The sequence below is a fragment of the Protopterus annectens genome, chromosome 6.part0 (genome assembly GCF_019279795.1).
Source record: "Protopterus annectens isolate FY-2018-M chromosome 6.part0, PAN1.0, whole genome shotgun sequence".
Taxonomy (NCBI): Eukaryota; Metazoa; Chordata; order Ceratodontiformes; family Protopteridae; genus Protopterus; species Protopterus annectens.
Genome location: NC_056737.1, coordinates 1,784,052,481 through 1,784,074,126, shown reverse-complemented (window position 1 = coordinate 1,784,074,126; position 21,646 = coordinate 1,784,052,481). Strand labels below are relative to the sequence as shown.

General features: G+C 35.5%; 1 protein-coding gene across 2 annotated transcripts in view; it reads left to right on the top strand.

Annotated features, from left to right (window-relative positions):
* LOC122804935 (tissue factor pathway inhibitor-like) overlaps nt 1-21,646 on the top strand; it is an 844,713-nt gene that overhangs the window by 413,626 nt on the left and 409,441 nt on the right. For both annotated transcript variants that reach the window (XM_044075154.1, XM_044075153.1), the window contains exon 2: nt 11,413-11,613. In XM_044075154.1, coding sequence (XP_043931089.1) covers nt 11,413-11,613 — 201 coding nt within the window. The remainder of the gene's footprint in view (nt 1-11,412; nt 11,614-21,646) is intronic.

The following is a 21,646-nucleotide window of genomic DNA, read 5'->3' as shown; positions in this document are numbered from 1 at the left end:
AGGAATTGCCTCAGAGTGGTGCAAACCAACTATAAGTGTTTTTGGTTCAGACTGTTTAGTTGACAATTGCTATGATCGACAGGTGGGAGTGCAGTGTTTTTCAGTCAAACGTCTTATTTATTGAAGGGACATTTTTCAGGTGTGTGTTGGTAAGTGAGATGTGTAGTAGGTGTATGTGTGTATTTGTTACCAAGTGTTGGTTAGGGTTAAAGTAAGGGTTAGGTAAGAGGATAGATAAAGTCAGGTTTAGCACATATTACTAATGCGGGGCAGTGGTTAGCTATTAAGACAGCAAATATGGTAGAGAGGTCCTGAAACTCAAATACTTCAAAGAAATTCCATATAATGGCCAGGATGGTGAAAATCAGGAACAGACAAGCTCAGTTACACCAGTTAGCTGCCCACTGTAGAGGAAGATGGTTAATCACCCTTAGAAATATTATCAACTTGCAAACTGTCTAATCTGTAATCATGGTATTGACACACTGGTGGTGATATGGATGCTGCAGACATACTGCTGGAAGCCCTTTCTCCTGTCACGCTTATCCCTGAACAGGTGTGAGAGTATGAATTCATTCAGCAAGGAAGAAAATGATCAGTAATAGAAGTTTACAAAACTGGACTTCTTGGGAAGTTATATATGAAACTTTGGAGGTGAGGAGCTTTGGGAGGTTATGAATTTTCATGGTGTAGGGCCAGATTTCTCTCCTCCACCATTCTGGAGGTACTAATTAACAACAATAATAATAATAATACTGAAACCAGTAAGAGAGCCAACATCAGGTTGAAATGGGAGGCCTAGCTCCCTGACATGTTGATTACAAGTTATACATACCACATATATGTCATGTATGAAAATAAGGTTATGAGCTTCCTTGTCAGTTGGGATGAGGTGGGGATAAATGTTAAGGAGAATGTGAAGCAGACCTTGGCACACCTGCTTGCCACATGTAAGGAAGGTATCTAATTTGGTGTTGTGGATAAATGCATAGCACACAGATGAAGCGGTCTCACAGTAACATGTACTTAGCTATCTGGATAGGTTAGGGGTTCCAAATGAACTGGTGGAAGTGTTGATGAAGACCTTTCCCAATCCAAGGCATATATGAGATAGGTGGCCTGTTTGTCATTATCTAGGATACAGAGTAGCATCATGATGCGTTTCTAGTAATGAGGATAGCTAATGATAAAAACTGCAATTTGCAATTAGGTAGTTAATCTCGTAACACTATTGATTACATTTTTACAAAAACAATGGTTATATTCAGAAATTCAAAGGCAAGGCAAAGGCAAGGCAATTTTTTTAGTTTTGAGTTACTGTTTTGCTTATAACAAATAATAAGTGGCAAATAATCGTCAATTTATCTTCACTAATATGCAATGGAGTTGGAACATTGATTAAGAATAAATGCTTAACTGACTGTGAGGCAATTTTGTTCAAAAATCTGTCACCTGATTTCACTCTAAAATGTTTCCAATCAACTCTGACCTTTAAATTGCATATCCAAGCTATTATTTATTTGTTTGTTAACTAGGTGAGTAGTCTGACTGGCAACTTTTTTAACCCCTTTCCTTACCCTTATCATATACTCTCCTATTCTGTTGAATGTAAGAAACTCTTCATGAATAAATGTCCATATAACATTTTCTAAAACAATGATTTTGTTTGACTGTTTTTGTTTTATTGCTTAGCTGAACCTGATATTATGGCTTTATCTGTGTCAGTACAATTTGGTGTAATTTAAATAATCCCAATAAGAGTTAAGTATAGGTCATCTGTGTGACTATGTGCTAAAATTTTAATTAAGATAATATTTAAATAGTTGTTCAATTATGGTCATTATGTCTTTACTTCTGTTATATGTTTTATGTATTTGTGACTATAAACTGCCTGATGCTTTGTACCACTGAATAACCTTCAGAATCTGTTTTTCCATATGAACACGATTATCTGTTGATAGAATATTGATACCTTTTAAAAAATTAGACTAGTAGAATAATCTATTTAGGCTCAAATGCAATATTTTTGTTACAATACAACATTCAATAAATACCCATAAATGACATTGAAAATATATTAAAAAAATCAATTTTTAGCATTATGAATTTTTATGCAGTTTTTAAAGAACTTCAGAACTGTTTAAAATTTCTGAAAATAGGAACATGCATAGATTAGTATTTAAAATCCACAGCATTGTATAATATTTCTAAATTAATTTGACATTTTGACTGTTTTATTTTTAGATAAAACTGTATATAGTTTTTTTTTTCACTTTTGCAGAGTTAATTGAATCTAACCAGTGAATTAACATTCGGAATACAGATACCACAACACATGATTTATTATCCAGGAGTACTAACCCTCAATTTTCTCATGTTCTGATATGATGTTTGAAAAGAATTATGGATTTAGTTGAGTACGAAAGAAAAGTTGCACATTCCTTACTAGATTCTTTAACATTAGTCTTGTTTGACATTAATGAGGTAGTCTTAATTATATCTGCTAATTATAATAACAATTTTGGCAAATCGGCAATAGTTTAATTTTGATCAGGTTCAGTCTGTTTCCCAATGTGGACAATATATTGGAATGAAAAAGTGCATCTTTTATATATTGAGTAACAGTTTTGTAATAATTAAGCTTTTTATGGTTTTATATTCCCAGTTATGTGTCAAACACTGATTAAACTCCCTCACGCTTTATTTATATTGCATTTATCTTAATCTTACAAAATTTTAATTTAGATATCTTTTCAAAACTCAGCATATTATCTACATATTTTATGGATGAATTAATGTTGTTTAATAATAATAATATATCATCTGCACAAAATTACATTTTAGAATGTCAATCTCTTGCCACTTTGAAACCTTCAGTATTTTCAGTTTGTCTAGCAGAGGTTGTTAAAGCAAACAGAAGAACCATAAGACATAAATGAGGGCGATCTTGTCTAGTTCCTTTTATTATGGTTATTAATTAATAAATATATTATCACATTTAAAGCAAAACACAAAAATCTTATATTATCTCTTTCTCAGGATATGGAGTGTGATATACCTATAGTAGTCAAAATAAGTAGTTCTAATTTATAGTCATATATTCATAGATTGTTACTAGGCTAACAACCCAGGGGCCCTTTCTAAGCCTAGCCAAGTTTTCCAAAAAGAATAATGATATCCTATATCTGAATAGGAGATTGAGAGCTAGGAATTTATAAGTTACCTCTGTCCATAAAGGACATGGATGCCAGGCCTGGCGTGAATTTTCTATTCCCCTTCTACTCCTGTAGGTTGCACTTAAACTGGGTAATAGATGTACTCAACTTCACATGGGTAGGAACCCTGTTCAATAGGAGTGACAGTCTCTGAGACACATATGAACCCTGTTCAATAGGAGTGACAGTCTCTGAGACACATATGAACCCTGTTCAATAGGAGTGACAGTCTCTGAGACACATATGAACCCTGTTCAATAGGAGTGACAGTCTCTGAGACACATATGAACCCTGTTCAATAGGAGTGACAGTCTCTGAGACACATATCTGTCTCTTCAGTATGCTCTGTTTAAGTAACAGACAAAATTCAGGTCCCTAGACCTTGTATTTCTGGTATTCTTTGACTTACAAATATGAAGGTGATTCATAAGTGCAGGTTTGGGGATGCCTTGTAAGCCAGCCATAGATCACCTCTCAGCAATCTATAGGAGACTGAGTACAGGGAAAGGGTTTTCAGGCACTCTGCATAAGGCAGGTCTGTTATGCCTTGTATTCTTTTTCTAAGGTAGTCTGAGGTTGCACTAGTTGCTGCATATGCCTGGTTAGGTATGTACCAAATGGAGCATTGTACTCCATGATTGGTCTGATACAGTGTGATAATGACCTCTTTGGACCTAAATGCCATGCCTTTACTTAATAGTCGCACAACATCAAAGGATTTCCTCACCACTGTGGCTACATGGTGGTCAAAGGTAAGGCTACTGTCTGCATGCATACCCAGTTACCTGACTACTGGGTCGATTCTTAGGGGCATATTATCAACATGGTAATTAGCCAAGATTTTTGACTTTCCAAAGGGTACACTTATCCATTTCTTAGCATTAAGTTTAAGATCATGACTTTGGCACCAATTGTTAATCAAAGATAAACCTTCTTGAAGAATTCTTGTGTCTCCAGGGATGTAAGTGATAACCCTCTGCTTGCAATTATCTGCAAACTTAGCCAGCCATGAATCTTCATCACTTACTTTTATCTCAGAGACATAGATGGCAAAAAGAAGCAGGCCCATTACCAAGTCCTGGGGGACTCTGCTAGTGACTGGCCTCTTGGTGGAGGTGGTCTCACCTCTTTTGACCTCCTGCGTCCTATCAGTGAGACAGTTGGCTATCCAGTGGGTGATAAAAGGGTTTATACCTAAATTAGTGAGCTTGTCTATAATGTTTGAGTGGGGTATTGCATCAAAAGCCATGGCCAGGTTGAGGTAAGCTGTGTAAACAGTTTTACCATCATCCAATGCTTTGGTGATGCTCTTAAAAAAACCACCAGATTTAATAGGCATGACCTTCTTTAACAAAGCTGGACTGTGAATGGTCCAGTGTTTCCAAGTTGCCTATGTCCTCATTTATCATGTCCATGATGATTCTTTCAATGGTCTTACATATTAGGTTGGCAAGACTTATGTGCCTGTAATTACTTGTATCAGTGGATAAACCTCCTTTGTGCAGGGGAATGGCTGTAGTCATCTTCCATTCCTTGGACACAAAACCTGACAGAAGGCTCCAATTGAAAAGTGATTCAAGTGGGCCAGAGAGGTCATGTTTCTTGCTGTTTATTAAACATCTCGGGATGTTATTGGGGCCCATTGATGCAGTGTTTTTGGCCTTTTGAAAGTACATTGATGACGTGTTCCCTACAAAAGGTTGGGGGATTGTGGTGTATGTTTTTTCCTTTTGACTATCAAGAGGGGAGTAAGGGTAGAAATCTGAGCTGTGCCTGTCAACCATAAGGTTGTCGATGGCCTACGTTTCAGTGTAGGTGATGCCATTTACAATAAGTTCTGTGCATTGGTACAAACAAAGCTTTAGAAAGCTTTGTGGCTGTCCTTTGCTTGAGATTGAGAAGCTAAATTTAGCCTTTGAAGTATTAATTAACCTTCTTAGTTGCCTGTTTAGTTTGGTCAGGGGGCTTTTAGTATATATGGCTTTGTTCTTCCTATGCTTGGCCAAGATTTTTTTTCTTTTGTAGTATAATCAATTAATATTGTGATTCCACCATGGTGGCTTGCCTTTTACATTTGTCTTATTCTTAATAACAAAAGTTTGGGAATTGCTGGGCTTGTGCTTTAGAACTGCTTTAGGATTCCCAGATTATACAGGGGTAGTTGGGATCCCCCATGAATATTGCATTGGGTTGAATGGTGAGGGACTCTAGTACATTGAGGTTTGTAGTATGAGTTTCCTGATACCTGGAGAAGGGCCTTATAGGTTGCAGGGATATGGCACAATATCCTATTTATAGTGAGTTACACATGTCTGAGTTCCAGTGGGTCATATACTTTAACTTGTCTGGATGTGAGGTTGTTTTTAATATAACCTGAGACTCCTCCACCTTTAGTCCCCCCCCACCCCCACAGTTGCTGGTCTAAAAGTGTGAAAGGCATCATAACATGCATGACTTTAAACCATGCCTCAGTTAGTATACAGATATCTACACTCTCCAGAAGAGGAAGGCTTGCAGAGCATGGAATTTCTTGATAAGATGTCTTGCATTGAGCAGTACTACCTTCAGATATTCCTTCATGGGTTTAATTAAGTCGGTAGGTTTATCAGTTGTTATTGCCTAGAAAAGGAACTATGGGGATGGAAACGATCTTTGCCAATATCCAAAAAATATCCAAAAGCCTAGAGGGGATAAAAGCAGACCATTCCTGGCAATGCAGTATGGTCTGTCAACTTCCTAGGCCATCAAATGCTGTACCCCTCACCCAGATTACCACCAGAAGCTAAATCAATTGTTAAAATCAATAATTTTCTGTTTGTAACATGACATCATCTTTGAAAGGAATGTAGCACTCTGGTCAGTGCTAAGCTCATACTTGCCTGAGACACATAATCAGTGAGCTCAATCATGTTTTGCTTCATATATGGGAGGTGTATCTCAGGTCATTAACATCCACATGGACTATAACAGAGTCATACTAGTACCTGTGGTTCAATGACCTGAGTGCCTCTATGGCTTGACAGATCCTAGCCCCAAAAAGGCAGCTAACAGTAACTCTCAGCTTCCTTAGTCTGGTGAGATGGACAGGACATTGGTGCACCTCACTATAGAATTACCAATGACCAGGAAATTTGATTGTGTGCTGGTTTGCCTTAAGGGCTTAGCAGTAGAGACATTGGAAACAGTGTTACAATATATAGCTGTGGGTGGTCTTTTAACAAAGTGCTTATGTAAATGCTCAGGATCCTTTCTTTGACTGTGCTGTGCAGGAGGTCTTAGTGTAAGTGCCTCAGCATAAGTAGTTTTATGTATAGGTATGGTACAAGTGTCACTGACAGCTTCTATAGGATTAGTCTTGGTTGTATGAGAGAGGTTTGCCTCCAGAATTTACGTTTATTTACACTACATACATACTTTATCTGTTTTACTAAGAAAAAGTGGGTTGTCAGTGTACATGAGGCAATTGCTACAATACCCATCTCAACCAAACTGGCAACAGAGAGAGACAGGAAGTGCATATCCATGGCTACTAATCCTGTAGGGAGGAGTGAGAGAAATTTAAATGCTGAATACGTCAATAAGGCAAGCATCTTGGTGAGCAACACTCAGCTGTATGCAAACTGGATGGTCTAGTAGTTAAAAAAAATTTGTCTAGATAGTAATGCCACAAGTGCATAGACCACATAACTATGTAATGTAAAATAAGTGGTTTGGAGCCCAAGTACTTAACCCAGATTTAAGACACTTAGAATAACATGCACAATATGCCTTCAGCAGCATTTCACAGCTCAGATAGGTGGAGGTTACCCTCCCCTCCCACAAGACTGCAGAACACAAACCTTCTTAATATAAAATAACTGGTTTGGAACCAAAGTGCTTAATCCAGAACTAAGAAACTTTTAGAATAACAGACAAACTTAGCCTTCACCAACAATTTCAATTTTAGGGAATCAAAAACATTTTTGATAAAATTAATTACAGCTAAGTCATTATTATTATTTCCATAATCAATAAATGTTATTGTTCCTTTGATATTATATTACATTTGTCTTCTAATAGTAAATAACGTTCTGTTTTGTCAACTATTAGGGTCAGTAGCATACATTTAATCTATTAGGCAAGACTGAAAGAAATGTTTATAATCTATATTTAATAATGAAACTGGCGTATAAAGTGCACATAGATCAGATTTTACTTTGTTTCATTAAAGGGACCCCTAATGTATATTGTCAAAAAGAATCAATTTATTTTACATGAGTAAAGACCTTTTTGTAATAACTGAGTAAAAGGTATTAGAAAAGTTTTGCAAATCATCACAATTATTCTATCTACTCCTGGGCCTTTATTTTATTTTTATTTTTTATTTTTATATTTTTAATTTGCTCATTTATTTATAAGTTAGCCATACTTATATCTAGAGTTCTAATATTTGGTGCTGATAGTTTGTTTGCTATGTTCTTATTTTTTAAGAGATGAATAATCTTTCATCTAAAGTTCACTTTTCCTCTTTATAGATATTTTTAGAATTTTTTAAATGTTACTGAGATGTCATCAATGTCTGTACAACTTTTATTATAAACTGGAATTTGAATACCATTTATTTGATTTGAGGCAGCTAAAATTGTAGGTCTCTTTGCTAAGCTTTAGATGCTATTATGAATTTCAGAGTATGACTAAAATGTCACATTTTCTTGAATCATTGCTATTTTGTGATTTAACAATAATTTGCATATTCTTTAATATCTTAAATTCATCTTAAAGATAACTTCATCTTTTTGTACTTTTAACATACCACCATTTAAATATTCTTTTCTTTTGAACCATTTAATATGACAATAACAAGCAATCCTACCATGTCAGTATATGATGTAAAGGAGTTCCCAAGTCTAGTATCATTTACTTCTGTACTGTTATTAACTAAAATATGCTTTTTGATTTTTTTCATTTAACCAGTCCTTAATGTAATTAAATTTCATCACACCAGATGAAATTATATTAGCTACTGTTAATCTAGTTTAATTAATAAAATCCACAACCAAGCAAACCACCAGCACCTGTATGTAGAAATCCAGAAATAAAAAGCAAATGACCAGGTAGCACGAGAGTCAAACCAAGAAACTTTAATACAAGATAACAGTTAAAACCACAGTTAAGCACTTTCATCAACAAATATATCATCAGAAATATTAAATAACTTGACCAATGCAACCAACAACTAAAAAGTAAATTCAGGACACATCTCCATTGAACACACTAATCACTAACTAAATTGTAGATTGGTTGGCCAATGACAAACAAGTCAAATAAAAAGCCCACCAATGTGCTTAAAAACATAAATAGATTGTAAACAAAGATATTACCATACCTCTTAACTTCTTAGAGCAAGAAATCCGGACAAAGACAAATAATCGGGGAACAAAGGCCGGAAAATAGGGACACTTTTTAAATATTGCTCTTACAAATTTAGAATAACAGGTTTTATATTAGCATGAATTTTCTGAAGGGTATGAATTCTGAATCTCAAATGTTTGACATTATTTTCTGCCTTCAGTCCTCAATGATTGCAAATTATTTGCCAGAAAACTGCAGTTTTATGAGAAACAAGAGAGACAAAAATATGGACATTCTGCAAAAATCTGTGCAGTTGAGAGGTATGGACAGTACTAATGTGTGCTCAAACTTAAAAATAGTGAAAATACATTTTTATAGTTTAGATACTATTTTTAAGTAAGTTGGAAAAAGAAATGGCATCGTTGAAGCCAGGATAGTTTGTGGCATCCGAACAGTGCTGCTAGATCAGTTCCTGATATAACAGATAAAATGATAAAAACTCTGTAATCACACTCAAAACACAAAGCACAAGACTCCTTAATGAGACAAATAATCAGCACCAAGCAGAGTAAGGCAATTAGTGCTTTTGTTTCCTTTATTCACCATAAGAAAACAGAACTTCATCAGATAAAAACCCTAAGGAGTCTTGTACTTTGTGTTTCGAGTCTGATATAACAGATGTTTTTTTTTTCCAGTCCCCTGTGAAAAGACTTGCATCAATTTGTTCAAGTACAATGTATTTAAATGTATCAAAGCTGATACATTTCAGTGTATGTCTAGCCAAATCACTTTTGTTGTCTTTTTAATAATACTGTAGATGTGTTGCTAAATCCTCATACAGAGTGCATTTTTAGTTTTACTAATGTAAAAGACACGACACGACACCTACTGAGCTAGGTAAACAACTTTGTCAGAACAACAATTAAATCGACCACTGACTGCCCATTTACTAATCTGGTCCCATAACCTTCCCCCCATCTAAATCAATGAAAGAGCATTGGTGGCAATGGCCACATTTAAAAGTCTTAGGAAAATCCACTTGTGAATATCTTCCTGGGGTTTTCTAAAATGCTCTTAATATTTGAGCGTTTTTTGAAAGTAAACATGTGGGGGTTTGTTGAAACACCAACAATGAACTGTTCCACAAACCAAGTAAAATGCTAATGAAATGGATGTCCAAAAAGTATTTATTGGCAGTAAAAACACATAGAATTGAACCACGATAAACTCTTATTTATCAACAGAGTTTAACGTGATTAAATTCTATGCGTTTTTACTGCCAATAAATACTTTTTGGGCATCCATTTCATCAGCATTTTACTTGGTTTGTTGAAACACGTTTTCTAAGCATCAGCACATTGCAAGTTATGCCAGTTCCTATTAAGTATTCCCCCTGATGTCTTGGGCAGCCATGGAATAATGTAACACCATGTTGTTAAAATGATTGGAATTTAGAAAAGGGTAAAGTTCATTTTTGTTTCCAGCCATAAGCATCTGTTATCTTTGCATTTAATGCAAAAAATAAATAAGTAAGCAAATAAATAGTAAATAAATAAATGCATACTAAATTAACTGAAAACACAAAAACAAACAAACAAAAGACTACTCCACCACATAAACATTCAGCTTGTACATGCTTGGTGAACAGCTGATGGAATCCTATGTTCAGATGCTCTGTGCTCTCTTCTTAGCATTTATTTTGGTAATATGAATGGAACAGTTGCTACAATGAACTTAAAGGAAAAGAAATACAGGTAGGAGACAAATGATTCAATATATTGGAGAAATGAAGGACGACCAAGAGGATATCATCTTTTATAAGACATGGTAACAAACACATTTTTGAAGTAATAGGTTCAGAAAACCCATTGAACAGATCAGCAATAAGCCTTTTCCAAGTTTCTAGGCCTCTGCTAAACCATAAAATGTGGCAGTGAAAATGGTCTCTGTATGACGTCTTAATGAATAATTAGATAGTTGGAGAAATGTCATTTATTGCAGTCCTCCCTCACTCCATGAATCAATCTAACTAGCAAACTGACATTACAGTGAAAGCAGAGAGGTGGAATATCCATACTAAGAGCTTGGAATAAGACCAGATAAGATAATTTTTTTGCTGACAGTACTTAAGAAAGCTCTCGAAAAAAATGTCTTGACACAGAGTAACTGCAGTAAAAGTCATAATGTGTTTTTAAGTAATATATGCCCAGGCCTAGTACTACCCACCAGAAAACTTAGCATACAAAAACTGAATAGCAGGGAAGACAGGTCCATACCTCAACTCTGCAACCTAGGGTTTCTGAATCATTTCTTCTGGTGATCTAAGATGTTAACCAAACAAATAGTAGTTTATGTATTGTTGCAAGTTGCTCATGCTTTGCAACTTTTCAGATTTGTTTCTTCTTTAATGCTGATGGCCATTTTAATTTGCAGCTCATTCTGACTAAAACTTGTCCCTAAACAACATTTTCAGAATTCTGTCTAGGAAACAAACAAGATGGTACAACTGACTTTGTTTTTATTATTCATTTTTTAAGGCAGGTTGTTTATAGTCACGCTGGTGTCATATTTGAAACAGTTCTTTGCTTAGGAGTTACACTTTGATAGCTGAAGTGGCATCACAGTTAGGGTATACTGCTTTGAATGCTAAAATTACATTTAAAAATATTGCTATTTCAGTTTAACATTAAAATGAGAAAATGTTTAGCCCATCTGCATACTGCTATTGGTTGACAGTGGTACAGTTTTTTCATATATTAAAAGTTACTTTGCAGATAGCTCAGGTGTACCGCACTTTTTATATTTCCAAGAGACATTTGTGAGTTGTACAGCAGTTTTTTCATGTTAAGTCTTTTATTCTTCATAGGTGACACACTTCCTCCACTGAGACTTGGCCATCATATCTGTGCGCTAAAAGCTGATGAGGGTCCATGCAAAGGAAGCATGGCTCGTTTCTTCTTTAATGTATTCACACAACAATGTGAAGGGTTTGAATATGGTGGCTGCAATGGGAATGAGAATAATTTTGAAAGTACTGAAGAATGCCAAGAGAAATGCATAGTAACAGGTAAATGACAACACTTAATTTTATAATACATTGTATTATTTATCACTTTAAATAAAAGAATGAGTATTCTGTGCTGTTATGGCATACCACTGTAGATAAAAGGTACTTTTCAAGGCATACTGTAAGTTGAACTTAAATAAAATTATTTGCCCACATTATCATTTCATAAGTACACTCATATTAACAAGTGTTGCAAATCTGGTTTTCACAAACCCAGCACAGAAAACTATAATATGTAAAGCTTGTTGGAGTGCATTCTTAACTGTTCAGTGTTTGTGTCCATCAGGTCATTTTATCAGGACTCAGATATTTCCATTAAACATCAATGTTTAGCATATTATTACTGCTTATCAAGACTGTGCAATTTGCAGTTTGTTGTGATGATGGTAAGTTTACTGGGTGTGCTACAAGGAGCTTGTTTTATAAATAAATCACAACTGTTGAATGGCATAAGCAGAATGAAAGCAATTCATGAGAACATACATTGCTTCATCCAGTGTGATTTCCAAATGATTTCATACATCAAATATAGTAGTATTATCGATAGGCTGACTTAAGTGTTAAAAGAATTCACATTTTGAGTTAGAGAGACAGCAAGTTCTGCTATGGAGTAATGATACAGCTAAATGTGTTTTATGTTTTCACATTCCAGGTGATTGCCACCCATGATGATGAGCAGTTTGTCTAAAATGAAAACAGTCTTCGTAAATGGTTTATATAGCATTGTGACAGAAAAGGCTGAGAAAAAAAGCTTATCAGTTAAATTAAGCTTTTCCTGCCTTTTCACAGAGATTGGAGAAAGACAGAGAACAAGGTTCTAAAACGCTTTGGTGAATAAAATAGTTCAGCTCAGAAATGCAATGACTGGAGGGGGGGATTAAGTTGTATTAAAACATTTTGAATTAAGACAAGAAACACTAGAATGATATTATGAATTCATAATAGCATTATGCAGGATGTCTATCTAGTTCTTGTATGTCAACCCCATGTATTCTTCTTAGTGAGCAAGGTGTATTCACAGATCTTTTTTTTCTATTCAATCATAGTCAAAAGCCTGCAATATATGAAGACTTGAATATACCAATGGTCAATATAAACTGTGGGTGAACAAGCTCATCCTTACTTGAAATCACTGACATAATTAATGAATGAATGAGTGAATGAGATGTAGAAAACTGCAGAAGCACTGACAGAGCTATATACATCCAGTATTAGAAAATGTCTGTGTCAGTGAATACGTGGTAAGAAGGTGTTCAGACTATTATAAAGAAAAGGTAAAGAAACAAAAATACAGAGTGAAAGAGAAAATGAAGAAGTGAAAGTCTGGAAAATATTATCTAACTAGGAAGAATAAACAGTTTATAAATTAGAAAGAGACTGAATCGTGCATTGGTAATATAGATCGCATTATAGTAATGTGGGGCTACTTCAAAATTTCGGTTTCAAAACTTAGAATTTCTTATGGTTGAGAGCATAAGATTGCAGTTTTGAAGCAATGAAATGTAAATAAAAAAATAAAAATAACAACTCTGAGATTGCACTACAGTGAGAAAAACAGTAAATATACCTTTCGGCGCTGTACAGTGATCTCCATTTAACCGGTTCGAAGTTTCAAAACTTCGATGTTATGGTCTCGACCATAAGAAAGTCAAAGTTTTGAAACTTCAAAATTTAGAAATAGATCCATTAATATATATAAAAAAGACTTGTGTAGAAAGCAGCCAAAAAGAAATGTGAACTAACAGGCTGCTTTTTTTTATTTATTTTATTTTACATTTGCTGACCAGGTTAGTCTGACTGAGCTAAGTGGCTCATTTTCAGCAGAGACCCAGGAAGAAAAGCTCCAACAGTGAAATACAATTTTTTTTTGAAGATGAAACAATTATTATTATTAAATGCAACATATTTTAAGCAATAAGGTGTTATAGTTAAACACCAGAGTAAAACAAACATAGCAGATAGAGAAACAAAAAGAAATACATATGTACATATATACAGGGCTGCAGAGTTGAAATAAATATATTGTTGACAGCTTGGCTTGGAGATTTGATAGAGGTGAAAAATGGAGGAAGAGATTAGAGGAAGAGTAATTCCTAATGGAGGAAGAAAGTGTAAGCTAAAGATGACAATGTATAAAAAAAGCTCATAAAAAGGGTGTAGTGGGATTATGTCGGAAGAGCATGTATGTTGGAGGGGAGGTGTTGAATAACAATGAAAATAGCCAAGGGAAACAGTTTAAGGAGGATGAGTGCAGTGTCAGGACCAGTGAGTTTGTAGGTATTTTCTGGCGGCTGTTTTGAATTTTTTTGGGTGCATGAGGGATCTAATTTCAAGGGGGAGTTTGTTCCAAGATATGGCAGGGTTGTGGCTACAGAGGTTGCAGCCAGTTTTGGTCTTGGGTTTATATATCTGTAGCAGGTCTTGGTCAGAGCTATGTAGACACCTTGTTGGGGAGTATTTAGAGATTATAGGAGTAAGACTAGGACAGAAACAGTGCAGATATAAAATTGAATGGATTATCTGTAGTTGAGAGATGAGAAGCTGGTGGGGTAATTCTAGCCAGTGTAAGAGTCTTAGAGAGAGAGACAGTGGTGTGACCTGTGAGGTTGATGAGCAGTGAACCTAGCCACCTTGTTGTAGGTTGATTCAAGTTTAGCTAAGCGAGAGGAATTTAGATTAGTAAGGATGTGACAGCTATACACAAGAGTAGGAAGGAGGTAAGCATGTGACAGAGTTAATTTAGCTTTGTTAGTTAAGAATTTTTTGTTGCAGTAAAGGAGTCCAAGCTTTTGGTGTGTTTTTTAATACAGTTTAACAGATGAAAATCAAATCTGAGTTGGTCATCAATAGTGACATCTAGGAGTGTTGTGCTGGATTTGACTGAGATTGATGTGTTGTTGAGGGACAGTAAAGAAAAAGATGTTTTGAGATGGGTAAGGTTTCTGGAGAGAAAGAGTAAGAGTTTTGTTTTCTTGGGGTTTGGAATTAGTTTGTTATCACAGAGCCATGATTCAACTGAGTTGAAGGATGATTGGGTGACAGAGTTTAGGTCTGAGGGAGTATCAGAGATAGTGATGACAGCTGAGTCATCTGCATACTGTATAAGGGATGACTGGGGACAGGAGGTATGTAGTAGATTAGTGAAAATATTGAAGAGAAGTGGGCCAAGGATAGATCCTTTTGGGACACCCATTTTTACTGGGAAGGGAGGATATAGGGCTGAGAGCTATTTAACAGATTGTAGATGATCAGAGAAATAACTAGAAAACCAGGAAATTGCTGAGAGAGAGAAGTTAAGGTTTGATAGTTTATTCAGGAAAAGAGAGTAGAATACTGTATCAAAGGCCTTGGAGAGGTCCAAGAACAGGCAGGAGACCGATTTATTGTTATTACTAGCAAGGGAAATGGTGTTTACAAAAGATGTCAGTGCAGTTGTGGTACTATGTTGGGGTGAAAGCCGTATTGGGTAGGTGTGAGTAGGTTTTCCTGAAGTAAGTATTGCATAATTTGTTTGTGGATAGATTTTTCCAATATTTTTGAAAGAGTAGACAGGATTGTGATTGGTATAAAATTTGTGATGTCAGTGAAGTTACCTCCTTTATGTATAGGCAAGGTGTAGAACTTTTTCCATATGGATGGGACATATGATTCTGAGATGGATCATTTAATTAGGATGGATACAGGGAGAGCAAGGGATTCAGCAGCAATCTGAAGGAAATAAGATGGTAGGTTGTCAGCAGAAGGGGAGCAAGATTTAACTTTTGAGAGTAAGGATCTTATATAGTTAGTAGGTACTGTTTTGAGGGTGAAGGAGTTTGACTGAGAGGGTGTAGAAATGGAATTGGAGATGCTGTTAGCATTATTTGTAGAAGGGGAGGAATCAAATATCTTAGATATTGATTCAATAAAGTGGGTGTTGAATAGGTTAGCAGTTTTTTCAGGTGAGTTGTTAGGGCAGGGTTGGGGGATGAAGGGTTACCTGGATGCAGAATGTGATTTATGGAGTTCCAGAATTTTTGGGAATCAGACATTTGGGTGGAGGGAAGGTTGGTATAGAAGTCCTTTTTGTCTTTAATGATGATTTTTTTTTACCTGGTTTCTTAGTTCTTTATAGTTTTGTAAATGCATGGGGAGTTTGGGTTTTTTCCCACTGGGTTGTGTGTGTGTGTGTGTGTGTGTGTGTGTGGGAGTGACAAGATTAAATTATGTGTCATTTACACCTGTTTCGTTGATGACCTTTTTATTATTTGGAAAGGAGACGAACAGCAACTCTTAGAATTCCATAGAGATATAAACACCCACACGGACTATCTCAAGTTTACAATGGATAACTCAATAGAGTTGATATCATTCCTGGATGTTTATATTCAGAGATTGCCGAGTGGCCTCTTGAACACAGGTGTGCATAGGAAAAGCTGCTATCGTAATCATCTATTACATCGTAGTAGCATGCATCCAGCACATGTTTTTAACAACATTGTCAGAGGACAAGCTATGAGGATATCTAGATTACACTCTGATAATATAAGCTTTGATAATAGAATGTCTGAATTGAGGAATATGTTTTTGGATAGAAGTTACTCACCTGATGAAATAGATGCCAACATGAAAGATATAAATGAGCTGAGGAAAGGTAGAGCGTTTCCATACTTTGCTAATATAAATGATGGATGCAAAGAATTGGACGCAATACATGATAGTAGTGATAGACTTAGGATACCAATATTTTACACACAGGATGTTAGATATGTGAAGGACATTTACAGGAAGCACTGGGACATTCTTCTCCCTGATTTAGATATATCAGGAGTGATTGATCACTCTCCTAGGTTCACATATAAGAACAAACATAACCTATATAGGATGTTATGTGGACCGAAGAGAATATGTGAAACTGTGAGCTGTGTGAAAAGCAGCATGACCAGGAAATGTAGTAGATGCAATTATTGTAATTTCATCAAAGAAACAGATAGCTTTATACATCCGAACACAGGACAGGAATTTGTTTTTACAGCTGCGGCCTCCTGTGATACTACACATGTAGCCTATTTAGCGACCTGCACACAGTGCTGTGCGTTTTATATAGGTAAAACTGACCGCAAATTGAAAGAGAGAATCAGAGAACACATATACAAGATCAGAGTGGCCTCACCATGCAGTGCATTGTCAAAACATGTGATTAATACCTCTAAACAACACACATTTAAGTTTCAAGTGATACAGGTGAATGAACCCACATTGAGGAGAGGTGACATCCAGAATTTAACTGAAGCAAAGGAGACCAAATGGATTATCAGACTTAGAGCTGATTGTCACCCTGGCCTCAATGACAGGGTATCCATCAAACCCATGCTGAAATCTAGGTCACTACACCATTGAGCACCATATATCTCATACTTATCTACTTACACCTTGACATTTCTATTTGTTTCATTCACTTTTTTCTTAGCCCCCGCCATCCCTCACATTCATTCCCCCTCCACACTACCTTTAATCTTGTCACTTCTCCCCCACACACACACACACACACCCCCCTCCTTTCCCCTTTTGCATAGTATTCATTTAGAGCATTGATATAACATCACATAGTCTTATTGTCAACTGTCTTTATATATGTGTACAATTTACACATATAGACATACACATATATACTTTATGCGTTATCCGCTTACACATATTTTTTTTACAAATGCACACATGCAACATCCCAGTTCCATCTCTCTGTTCCACTTCTATTAGTACATGACATGGATATTTGGATGCATGCATTCCACACATGACATGTGTGGATGCACATTTTTTAGCTTTGTTAAAAAGAATAGAAATATTATTTTTTTATGTATAAAGCATGTTTATAAGATTGATTGTTTAGCAATACAGTATGGCTGAATATATATATATATATATATATATATATATATATATATATATATATATATATATACATGCCATATATTTTTATGCTCTCTATATATATTTTTATGTTTTATTCATGATTTTAGAAGTTGCTTACAAGCTATGCTTGAAATTAGGGCAGCACTTCCTGTCCCTTTAATTTTTAAATAATGCATGCACTTCAACTAATTGAGGATGTGACATCATTGCATTTTTAATGTTTGTATATTTAAATGTTTGCACCAAGCACTTTAGTTGTTATTGGCCTGAAGAAGACCACAAGTTGAAAGCGCTTGCCGTTTTTATTTAATAAATATTTATAACCTCCGCTTAACGCTTGTATTTACTTGATTGTGCATGACAAGCTATAGTTTTGTGGAGTTGCACTAACAAGAGTTTGTGGCTGAACTACTAGGAAGAGGAACACACCCGCTGGTTTTGGGTGTCAGCAATTGCCTGCATAGGCTGTTTACATTGAGGAGACATCTGAACCTGATTCGTATTGTATTTGGAACTTTATAGTGAACTACTTGGGATTTAAAACCTACTCTGCACATTGCTTCCCACACATTTTTTTTTTTTTCTTAGCATCAGTACGTTTTGTGGGAAGTGGAATAACACATGAGCATTTTTTTGGATTTTATTTTAATGGATAATATGTTTTAATGAGATGTTTATGATGATGTAATCAAGTTGGCCATGATTGGTCTAAATTTGGAGGTAGTACTATTTGAATGAATTATGTTTTAGTGCAGTTGTTAAAGCCTGAAGAAGCGTTATGTGTACATGAAAGTGCTTACTCTATACTGCAGTTATTAAAGGTTCTTGATTTACATTTTTGCTGTGGCGAGCCTCATCTGTTTTTTGGTACATTCGGTTTTGTTCTGAAGAGGCTCCTTATCCAGGACTGTTTGTTTGTTCATGTGTGACTGGACAGCTTTGTCAAGGGAGAGATAGGTTAGATGTGACCAATTTATTCTTGAGAAGTGGTCTTTAAAGGACTCAGGGCAGAAGGTGGAAAGTTTGCAGGAGGTTATGTATCTATAGGGCCTAGTGAACTGAGGAGTATATCTGATGACTCTCACAGGTGAATGATCACTAAGACAGCCTGGTAGAGTCTTAGGTTTAGGTATTTGAGGGGGTGGGAGACCACAATCCAATCTAGGAGAGAGCTAGGGAGACGAGGTTTATTAATATGAGTGGGTGTGGAGATTAGTTGCTCAAAGCCATGCAAATTAATGAATGAATTGGTGTTGGGTGCCTGGAGGGTAAGCCAATTAATATTGACATCTCCAAGGAGGATGGTTCCATTTTGAAAGTTTAGAGTGAGGTAGGAGAGAATATTTTCCAGGATTTGAATGTTTCCCCAAGGGGGAATATAGATAGCAACTACGGTAACAGTGGTGAAATTGTTGAGTTTAAAATTGGCTATCAGGAGTACAGCAGGTGTGAGACAGGGTGTTGGTTTACTTGGGTTAGTGGGAGTCAGGTGGTCAGAATAGACAATGGCCACTCCACTGCCTTTTTTCTTTTGTCACTCAAGTCCAAGTAAGTTATATCCAGGTATATCCTGTTGCAATAGAAGGAATAATTTTCTGCTCACAGAAACGTGTATTTCTTAACTGGGATAGTCTAACAGGACACATGCCCCATTTCAGAAGTGGCAAGGAGAGAAATGCTCCTTAATAAAGTGCAAGCTAAACATGTCAACTAAAATTTGATTAGATGTACAGTAACACAACTAAATTGGTTAGTTAAAAATTTGAAATATTTGTATTTTCTATGCTTGGGCACTTTTTGAAGAAATATACATCTTGCATAGAAAGCACAGTTCCAGACCACAGTAACTTAAAGGGAATAGTGAATTAGACACAGAAAAAGTGATTAAAGGAGAACTCCACCCAAATGTCAAATTTTCCTTTCCAGAAAATGATTTTCTTTCCCTGTAGTCCAACATTAAACATGTCATACACAGAAAAAAACATAATTTAATAACTATTCCATTTGTTTATATCTAAACTTATTTCTGTTTGCCTTTCTTTCCTACATTAATCACTGTTACATCATGAAGGCTACTAAGCATAGCAGAATAATTAGGTTAGATCACTTATTCCAACTATTGTGCCATTAAGAAGATGGTGGCTCTTGAACAATAGCATTCAAATATGCTTTATCAGTCACAGATTGCCAGCATCACATCTCAGGCCTGGAGTCTATAACAAAAGCAAGGCTTTCAAGCTTAGGTTTCAGATGCAAATTAATTTTATTATTATTATTATTATTATTATTATTATTATTATTATTATTATTATTACTATTACAAATTAGTTGACTTTGTCTTTAATCAAATTCTGAGTGCTACAAAGAAAGACAATATTTTCATCTTATTCTTTTTCTTTTGTCAGTATTTGATTTTGCATTTTTTCTGCACTGTATTGTCTGTAAAAGTGCATATTTCTTCTGTTGTTTTCTTATAACATTTTTGCATTGCATACATTGTTTGGCTGAGATAAGTCAATGAGTTGGGGAAGGAATGTAAAGATTCTTAATTCTAGCTACAATATAAAGTTCTGAATGCAACACAAACCATCTCAGCCCAAGTAATACCTTTTTAATTATATGGGTCAGAGTTCTCACACTTGAACAATGTACTACAGTTGTTACTTTGAAAAGAACAATTTACTCAACTGCATTTTCAAGCCTGTCATTCACACATTCATTAAAGTGGTGTATCAGTGATGGCCATTAATGAAAATCAAAGGAAATGAAGTAATTAAAAATACAGATTGATGATGACAGTCAAAAGTAGGTAGTCACAGCACTATTGTGGTTATGAGAGAGAAAACCACAATAAATGATCCCTTTATCATAGGGATTTCTCGCTGTCCCTCTAAAATGACATCAAAAAGGCATAGGCATAGCCATTGACTGTAAAAAAATCATGCTAGCTAAGTGGCCAGCATTCGGGGTATTTGGGGGTATAACATATTAGAAAAATAATAATAACCACAGACACATCAGTAATGCAGAACAGTACATGACATTTTCATAGTAGTTCTCCTTTAAATTTTCTGATAATGTAGTAAATTAACTACAAAATTAAATAGGGATGTCCATACAGTGTGTTACACAGGACCCTTGCATTTGCTCTCCTCCCTCACTTGCAAATAGTCATGTGTGTGTGTGTGTGTGTGTGTGTGTGTGTGTGTGTGTGTGTGTGTGTATATATATATATATATATATATATATATATATATATATATATATAGATAGATATATATATATATAGTTTCATTTCATAATCTCAAAATACTGAAATATTGAATTTCAGTATTTCAAGACCATAAAGTCAAATTTTTAAAATAGCGAAACTTCATAACTGCGAATCCGGAAATGTCGAATTCATGGTTATGGTGTTCGGGTACGTGACGCGAGATGTACTATGTGCATGATATACAGTTTAGTGTGTGGATTTGGCTGGAATTTAAGGTAAGTGACTATTTTGTCATGGTTTTGGGTATGTGTTTGAGTGTATGTGTGTGGGTTTGGAAGTTTTATGTGTGGGTTAGGGTAGGCAGGTAAAGGTATGAGTGTTTAAGTGTTGAAAGTGGTGGCATTTGTATATATGTAATGTATGTGTGCGAGGGAACTGTGGAGTGTCTAGTGGTGAGTTTCCTGTCTTTTTCTGTTTGGTGCGATCTCAGAGTTAGTATATCTAAGTAGGGGGGGGTGTGAGGGAAGCAGCCCCCCACATGGGGGGTGCAGGGGGGTGCAGCGTCCCATGCTAATTTATAGTGTGGGTTTGTTAGTTTGTGTTTTTGTTTGTTAGTTTGTGTTTTGGTCTGTGTGTGTGTTTTATTTGTTGTAGTGTGGGTAGGATGATGTATGTGTTGTGTGGTGTATGGTGTGTTTATGTTCATGATTATGTCTTTCGCAGTTTCGGGGTTTTGGCATTTTGAACATTCGACTTTATAGTTTCGAAATACTGAAATTCAATATTTCAGTATTTCAAGATTATAAAGTGAAACCATATATATATATATATATATATATATATATATATATATATATAAATATATATATATATATATATATATATATATATATATATATCAATCATAACCCCCTTTTCCCATTT